The sequence below is a fragment of the Meleagris gallopavo genome, chromosome 8, assembly GCF_000146605.3.
Source record: "Meleagris gallopavo isolate NT-WF06-2002-E0010 breed Aviagen turkey brand Nicholas breeding stock chromosome 8, Turkey_5.1, whole genome shotgun sequence".
Classification (NCBI taxonomy): domain Eukaryota; kingdom Metazoa; phylum Chordata; class Aves; order Galliformes; family Phasianidae; genus Meleagris; species Meleagris gallopavo.
Window position 1 is genome coordinate 10,738,667 of NC_015018.2, and position 9,108 is coordinate 10,747,774.

Here is a 9,108-nt window from a genome sequence, read left to right on the forward strand (position 1 = left end):
AGTAGAGGGATAGTTTTCCTGCTTTCCAGCATGGCAAAGCCGCTCAGCACTGCCAGGGTGGCAGAGGAGGCTGATAAGGTGTGGGCAAAGCCAGCGAGCAGACTGGAGGTTCAACCCTTCACACAGTGTGGATGGATTATGTCTATAGAGAGGCAGATGGTGTCCTTAGCGAGACCACACCAGCCAAGTGCGCAGTCCCAGGAAGGAGGTTCCCAGCAGCACTGTTATAATGCCATCACATTTTGCAAAGGCATCTTTCGTACTGCCAGTATTTCCTGAGAGCCGGATTTTTGGAGAGCAGACCTGCCGCAGTTTATTCACCCTGCTCCTTTTGGTGAGTCAACCCTGGGCTCTGCAGCCATCATCTGCACAGCTCTGCCCAGAGAGCTGCGAGATGGTTTAATCAGTCAGGAAGCAAACACTGGCACTCTGCTCTCGACATGTTTCCCTCCAGCTCTGCACCAGGCAGGTGCCACCACTGGTCACACAAGTGCCCAGCCGCAGTCCCCAGCAGATGCCTGCAGCTGTGGGATCAGGCAGGGCTTAGCACAAGCAGCCCGTGCTCAGATAACCGTATCTACGGCAGCAGCTTGAGCAGCCCAGCACCCCCAGGGACTCACTCGGGTGCCAAAGCATCTGGCTGCTCAGGACCGACTCCGAAAGTCTGGCATGGAGGAGGTGATTGCCTTGGAAACTACACAGTGCACGAGGATGTGCTGCCTCCCTGTCTAAGGAACCCTTTGGTCCTAACAAGGGTGGACAGTGGGGTCAGGTCATCCACAGCCATCAGCAGGACATTCCATCCGAGACCTAGAGAGACCAACAAGCACCCTGCCTGCTGAGCAGTGAATTCCACTTCTTGTGGAACAACTCACTCCCAAAAGGACTGCAAGTTCCCAAACTAGCCAGATTTTTATTTATTTTTACAAGCGCTCCCACTCTGTTCCCAAAGCATGAGCTATTTGCAGCACTTTTACCAGCTCAGCAAAGTTCCACATAGAATTACAGAACCACTAACGCTGGAAAAGACCTCAGATCACCAAGTCCAACCCCAGCCCATCCCCACCTGCTCACTGAGCCATGCTCCTCAGTGCCACATTTCCACTGTTTTTGAAAACATTCTTGATAACTCAGCAAAGGGGATGGCTGAGCCTTGTAGCAAAACCGTGTGGATTTCCCCCTCTCATCCTGCACCACCCAATCCCAGCAGCTTTGCAGAAGTCAGTCCTTCAAATTCACCCTCCTCTTCCACTTTAAGACAACGTTATTCCAATGATGCTGAAATGTCACCCCTTTGATGAAGGGGAAGCAGGATTGCTCTGGTTTGAGCGGTCCCTTTTGTCATGCAGTTTGGGAGGCAGTGAGGCATGAAAGCTTTCATAGAACTGCAGCTGAATTGAGAGAGGTGGACACAAGGCTGCTTAGGGATCCGATGTGACTGATGTCTTCATTTCCAAAGCCCGTCCTGCATAAAGTGAACCCATTTGCTGGCCAATTAGACCCTAGTTACTGTATGACACTATGATGACATTCCTTGGGGGGACCCAAGCAGCTAAGTGCTGTAGCATTCAGAAAGCCCCACACCACCTGCCCCAGGGGGAGCACCAAGACCAGCTCTGGGGGTGATGGAGGTGCCCCGTCCTCCCGACCCAAACACCTGTCTGAGGGAGCATCAGAACTCATCCTACGGAATGCTGGCATTACTTTATGCTTCTTCAGGAGCAAAAGTGCCGTTTGAAGCAAGCCTGATGTTCTCCATTCCAATCCTCACCTCCAGTCTGCAAAGAGGAGACCCCACCATGGACCTCCATTTCTTACAGGGATAGTAGCAAGCACACATATCCAAAGCTACAAAAGCCACAGCAGAGATATGCCCTTCTTCTGCTTGCAGACCCACCTTTTGATGAACCCAGGGCTGCAGCAATGCCACCCCTGCTATGTGCCAATGAGCCAGAGTCCTCCAGCACTTTGCCCAGCATCGATATCTATGCTGCTCTCCGTTACCTATGGCCCTCTCTGATGTTTGGCATTAAATGAAATGGCCCTTGGAATGATTTTGCTCAAGGCAGTGAGTAGCGCAATAAAGACAGACAGCTCCTCTCCCACAAGCTCTCCCTCCAAGGGCTGTTAACCAGCTATTACTTCTACTTTTGGAGCAAAACACTACGCTTTGGCTACTCCGATGCCTGTTGCTCCATTTCTTCCAATGCACCAGATCAAATCAGCAGGGGGAGGGTTTGAAAAGCAGCAAAGCTCTCTCCCTGCACACAGTTGCCTGTGCATCCGTGACATCCTCAGCAACGCATCTCCCTATCCGTACCCCAGCCGCCCAGCCCATCATTATCCCTCCCCCTATCCAGGCTTCCCCTGGTTCTCTGCTCTCGACTCAATGGCACTCGCTCTCCTTTAGCTCACGTTTCCTATTCCCAATGCTCCCGTCCAGCGCTCCCCCTCTGCCTGTGTGTGTGTTTCATTACTTCTGGGTGAAATAGCTGACTAGAGGGTCACTCCACCTGAAAATTGCTCTCCCCGGACCTAAATGAAACAGATGGGCATTGATGATGTTTTCAGAGGAATTAATCAGCCCGGACTGGCGGCAGCGCCGGCAGCTCCATAGTCCCAATCTCGCCTAATGAATTCCGAGTTCTCTGTCTTAATAGCTCCTGACAAGACTAATTTACTCCTGTAAGTGATTAGAGGGGGGAACGATCTCTTAATTGTTGCTTAAGATTCCTCTAGGCGTCACACGCAGCGAGTGGGGATGCTCACTTTGTGTGAGGTGTCCTGTGCCTGGGCACATCAAGAGATGTGAAAAGGGCTGCAAGGAGGCACTCAGCCAGGGCTGCCCAGGCAAGGGAAGGACTTGCTCTGCGCAGGGACAGCTGAGTGCTGCATTCACACTCCTAGCACTGAGAACAGGAACTGGGATGCTGAGGATGCTGCAGGAGGGTACCAAGAGCAGGTGGGAGCTTCAGACCTGGCTCAGCATGTGGCAATCCCCTTTTTTTATTTCAGCATCCTCTGCAGCAAGCATTCACTCAATGCCACGGTGATAGGTGCTTCTCAAAAACCTCAAGAAGCCATGGGCTCTTTCCAGCTCTGCTACATGCCCCCAGCTGGGGTACAAGAAAGGCGCTGCCAGGTGATGCTTTTTTTTCCTGTCACTTAACAATCCTCACTCTGAAAATATCTACCAACAGCAAAATAAAACAAAACAAGCACTTTGTCAACAGTTTCAAGGTTGATGTTTCCCTCTGGTACATGTGGAACCAAAATCCCAGAGCACCAATATCCTTAAGAGTGAATTTCATTTCTGTTCAGTGTAATACAGAGTTTAGGAAAAATAAAAAATAAAAATCAAGCCCCAAATGTAATGCCAGGAACAACTTTATACGCACAATATCTTGCTGGAAAATAGACTTTCAGAAATCTCCAGTCATTTTTCACCAGAATAGAAGTTCCATCAAATTCCCGTAAGGTATTTCAAGCTCAACTACTCCAAGAGCCACATGCTTGGTCAGGAAGCGTTCCCATTAACCTGTTCCCAACCAGCCCCCACTCCTACATCCACACAGATGCTTTCTTCCCAGCAACTCCCTAAGCCATGCTGTGATTTTGCAGAGCCCTCCAATCTCTGAGAGTTCTGGTGAGGATCTGAGCACAGCAAGAACAGCAAGAGTTGTTGAGGATGCTGCTCAAGGTGGTAGATGGAGCTAGGAGCACATGAGAAGGGGCCTCCATCTACTCCTGGCCACCCTTCTGTTGTTGCTCATGAGGGCTCCCAATCAATTCCTCCAGCATTAAAGGCCCGTCATGAGCACTGATTGAAGAGCATAAGCTTAATGGACTGAGAGTCTGGAAAAAGGCTGAGAACGATCAGGTCGATTTCTGCATTTACTTCAGACCAATCACTACCTAAATAAAGAAATAAAAAATAAGGTACACCTGCCAATCAAATGATGACCAAGATGCTTTTTTTTCTTTCAAGGGCACCAACACGTACACGTGTGGATGCGCACCACAACCTTGCTCAAATTCCCAGGCATCCAGTAATGCATTTGAGATGCTCCACGCTCAGGTATTTGCAGTAGGAAATGAGGAATAGAGGATGAAGTGCTGGCACAGTAAGAGATGCTCTTCCCCATTTAAACTCATCCATCTCTGCTTGGGGAGACTCCATCCCTCACTGCCCTGCCCCACTTTGGGTCATCCATGCCTTCAACGCTTTTACCACTCCTTCCTTCTGCCCTCTTCCAGAAAGTTCTTCCCCACAAGCCTCCATTTCTGAGGTCTTTGTCCCTCTGGGGCAAGGTCCAGCAGCACGGATGGTCCCAGACATGGGTGCTGGTCCAGTACATCACCATGTCACCTGACCACATGGACCACAGCCAGAGCCAAGGACACTGAACCTGCCCTGTTGGTCACCAGGTGCTGCAGTGCCACTGTGAACTGTCCCAAAGGGGCAAAGGAAGTGAGACTCCTCTCAGTGCTTTTAATCATGACCTACATCTGGAGATCCTATTTCCATCCATATGCATTGAATGCATCCAGAGCTCACTGCTGCCAGACTCACCCACATCTGCTTATAGCACTAGGTCCCACAGAACACCACAACCATTCCCCACATGGGAAAAGACCCCATCCCACACCACATTGAGTATTTAGCTAAGTAACAACAACAGAAGCAAGAAACAACCACAGAAGCAAGAAATGGGCCTAAGCTTCCCATGCACAGAGCATTTGAGACACACTCCCAAGCATGGAGAAGACCTAGCCAAAAGCATTCTAGTTCCAACCCCCGAGAGGCAGCCAGAAAGAACAAGGGAGAACTTCAGCCCCTGCTGGCAGTATGAACCCACGGGCCAAAAAAAACCCTCAACCAACCAGTAATGATCAAATCTAATCACTTTCTAATTATTACTACTACTTAAAATCTTGTCTAACGTTGGGTTCGCAAGACCAGCCAGCAACACACAGCACTTACCCACAGGCGTGTCCTCATTGATCAGCAGGTAGGTGTCAAAGAAGTAGTTTATGAAGTAGGGTAGCCGATTGCTCTGACCTGGGAAAGGAAAAAGAGCAAGGAGTTATTTCAGCAGTCAGGAGAATAATTTTGCAGGCAGGAGAATCTTGGGGCTCAAGGACAGGCTGGTGGGGGATCAGAAGTGACTGGGCCTGGGATGACGAGGGACACCCCCAGACCACAGCTGATAGATAGAAGAGGAGCAGAGATGACTCCTACAGTAGTCATGAGCTTTTTCTTTTTTTTTAGTTGTTTTCTTAGGAAGAGGCAAGAGGGGATGGTGACAGAGGGCAGCAGGGCAGGCTTAATGAGAAGGTGTTGGGATGGTGAGTGTGAAGAAGGTGATGTATTGCTGAGAACAAGTGGAGAGCAAGAAAACTCAGCACCCTCGAGGTGATGAAGGGAGGCGAGGAGATGGATGATGCTTTGGCAGGTTAAAGAAACAACAGGAAAGAGTCCTTTCAAAGCCCAGATTAACACAGGAACAGTCTCAAAGCGAGTGTAATCTGCTCCCACGTGCCCCAAATCCCTCTCATGGGAAAAACACACTGTGGGCATGGGAGAGGGATGCAATTTGGGCTCCTCTTGGGTTCCCCTTATAACACAGGGCTGACCACAGTTGAGAGCTGTGCAGGACCTGGCTTTGGACTGCAAATTCCTGTCACCTTCCTCCATGCACCTGTAATCCAAGAGCTTCTCCAGGTGGCACCAGCCAGCTCCAAGGGATGGCAGTGAAGACGAGTTTAGAAGAGAGCAGCCAATGCTCTCCAAATTGCCTCCAAATTGCCTTTCTTTGCCCCTTGCAGAGCAGTGACAGGGCAGTAAGCTGCCGAAGCTACATACATCCCATACAGCGCCGCAGAGATTGACTGCGCCTGTCAGTCGCTGTGAACGTCCTACACCAGGCATGCAATCAGGCTGCCAATCTGGCTGAGCCATCTTGAGGCTCCAGGAGGGGAGAAAAGCACTCACTGCAAAGGGCACTGTGCTATCAAGTGGACACATGCTCGCTATTGTTTATCAGCGAGCGCCACATGAGCAAACACCCCTGCAGCCCCCTCAAAGGCAGCTGGGGGTTAGCACGTTCCTGCAACAATCCCGATTTTCACGGAGCTTTGCTCTGTGTTTTGTACTCGCACACCCTGCCAGAGCTGCCAGGGAGACCAGGAGCATCCATCACACCCCATGTCCACACGCCCTGAGCTCTTCCCCCTCCTGCAAGCTGGCACTTTCTCCAGATGGAAATACAGGAGAGGTTGTGCAGTTCATGGAGGAGTTATTTCCCACACAGCATACATTACAGCACTACTCAGGCAATAATTTTGCTGCTGAAAGCACAGGGAGAGTCCTGCCACGTGTTGTAGAAATACCTCTGCTGTTAAGCAGCTTGCAGGCTTCAGGTTCACGTCCTTGCCTTTTGTCTGCTTCCTTATGCATCCCTGCATAAGATGATCTGTCACCAGCTGTGACCTCTTGGACACACAGCTGGAAATTGCCATGGTCTTCCCACTCCGATGCACCAGGAGCAGGTATCACTGTTGGGGTCACTCGCACATCACACTCCTCCTCCTCTCATCCCACCTGCCCTCTTCAGAAGGGGACATCGATGTAAGACCAGGCAAGGTGAGGTCTTCTAGAGAATAATTTGTCACATTGCAAGTGGGGCTGGGGAGGGGAAGGGAACACGCTAAGTTTTTTGGGGGATTCCACCACGCCTACAGACCCACATGGCGGCAGAACAGACAGCTACTTGGCAAACAGCCAGCAGCCAGCACATGGGTTGGATTCCAAGCACAGCATTCAGCAACCACAAGCTTCACTTACCCAGAGGGATCAGCTCCAAGACCAGGAGGGACAGCAGAAGGTTGCTGGCAGCAGTGCGACGCTTCATTGTTCCTGCCAAAAAAGCAGCTCACGTCAAGCTCAGCATATCACAGATATTGTTTCCTGCCCCCAAAGCAGGCTCAGGGACACAGCTGGCACAACACACACAGATCACTATTTTGTTAACGCTCAGCTTCCGTGCAGAACATGCCACCCAGGACCCCCCCAGCACATCAGAGGAGCTACGGAACCAGCAACACTTCTTTAGTACATTGGGTTCCTTCAAGCTCGGTTCTCTGCTCACATAGGACACAGTTCCAGGATGGGCTCAACAGTGCCAGCAAAGGGTCACACTGGCTTAAAATTGAAAGTGGGGAGGTTTATGTTAGATGTTAGGGAGAAATCTTCACTCAGAGGGTGGTGAGGCACAGGCACTGCTGCCCAGAGCTGTAGGTGCCCATCCCCGGAGGCGCCCAGAGCCACATGCATCTTTCAAATCAGCAGGGCAGCTGCCAAGCAGGTACTGCAGGGGCAGACCTGCCCACATTCTGCTTTGCTCTAGGATTTCCTCCTCTTTACATCCCATCACCACCCTCAGAGCAGCAGGGTGCTCAGTCCCAGCCTGGTACAAAGGGGTGGGCGCTCCTCGGGAGCTTCAGAGTAATCGCTACATGTATTTCATTTTTACTGATAGAAATGTCAGAGAAGACAGTTCGGTTCATAACTCTGTCACCATCTCAGCAGAAAGGGCCTTAAATTCCCATTTTTTCAGCTATTACCCCACAAGAGAGGTTCCAGGAGAAGGGATGTGCAGTCAGGAAAGACAGACGGTTGGGACCCTCAGCACAAGCCCAAGGAGAGAGCTGGGGTCCCTACACCCACACAGACGCAGAGCTGCCACCCCCAACCACTGCCCAAATGGAGTGTTCGAGGCCCCTCTGCATTCAGCAGTATAAAAACGCTATTGAGAAAAACACTAACTTTCTGCTAAAATAGCACTGCTATCAGCTCAGGTGAGCGGAAACATTATTCCCCGGCTTCACAGACCATGTTTAAAAAGCAACAGGGCGGTGGAAAAACAATTTGCGTGATGGAGAACTAAAGGCAGCTGACAGCATCCCTTTCGAGTGCCACGATAAATCTAAATATTGTACATTCCAAGTCAGTCACTTCATTATGTAAGTAATTGCCTGAAATGTCATTTTGATTTTTGTCTGTCTTCATTAATGCTGCAGCTCTTCACCGGCTCTCAGAGGCAGTTCACTCCGACATTGCAGATTTCGGAACGGGCTTGAGGGATCTCAGGGGAGAACTTCAAAACTTGTGACTAGGAGCATATTAAATTACACCTTCTGCCTGGAAGATGCTCTGTGTAGGAAGCATTTGGAGCAACAACCAACATAATAATGTCTCTGGGCAAGTCATCTCTAGGAACTTACTGCGGTCTCCCGGCTGCAAAAGCACTGATGTTAAAGCAGAGAGCTCCCAGCCCACTGGCAAGCGCTCCCCAAGGCATGGGAAGCAGCAGACAAAACTATATTAATGGGGACAGACGCAAGCTGGAGGAGCTTCTCCTGCTAGAACACTGTCTGCAGAGGAGTTGAGAACTTGCAAGTTCAGCTTGAGCCTGGCACCACTTTTGCAACCCAGAGAAAACCACACAGAATCCCCCATATACATAGCACAGCTTTTGGAATTGTCCCACCTGCTAACCCAGGAAGAGCTGCAGCAGAGCCCAGCAGTGCATATCCAGCAGGACTTAAACCAAGCAATATTGGCAGCCTCTGTGAAACACTGACTGGACTCAGCACATCGCTCTCAGGGTGCTTGAGTGTTGGCTTCCATGCTGTGCACCTGCACTGGTTGTTTTGAAGTGTACTGTTAGGGTGCTTGCATAGGAGAACGCTGTGCATGCACACAAAACACACTGAGCATCCTTAGTTGTCTGCACTGTGTCCTGCTGGCAGAGTTGCTCTTGCATTCAAGCTGCTGGTGTTGGTAAGTGGGCTCCAAACCCAGAGCCCCTTTCTCCCTATCCTGGCAAGGAACATGGCAAGAGGAAACACGTATGGGTGAAACCCTCTAAAAAACCACTGCAGGAGGAAAGCGAGCTCCAGGGTGAGCACCCACTGCTCTTTCTTTATCCATCACCACTGACCAGACCCAACCCTTGCAAGTACCAACATCAAGCCTCAACCCCAGCACTGCCTGCAACACATTCCACCTTCTCCATTGCACTGCTCCCCCACAAGCAGCATTGT

The 9,108-nt window shown here is 50.6% G+C and overlaps 1 protein-coding gene across 3 annotated transcripts in view; it reads right to left on the bottom strand.

The window, feature by feature from the left end:
- CDH23 (cadherin related 23) overlaps positions 1-9,108 on the bottom strand; it is a 131,356-nt gene that overhangs the window by 117,085 nt on the left and 5,163 nt on the right. For all 3 annotated transcript variants that reach the window (XM_019617525.1, XM_010714300.2, XM_031554395.1), the window contains exons 2-3: positions 6,848-6,919; positions 4,985-5,062 (exon numbers count right to left, since the gene is read on the bottom strand). In XM_019617525.1, coding sequence (XP_019473070.1) covers positions 4,985-5,062; positions 6,848-6,919 — 150 coding nt within the window. The remainder of the gene's footprint in view (positions 1-4,984; positions 5,063-6,847; positions 6,920-9,108) is intronic.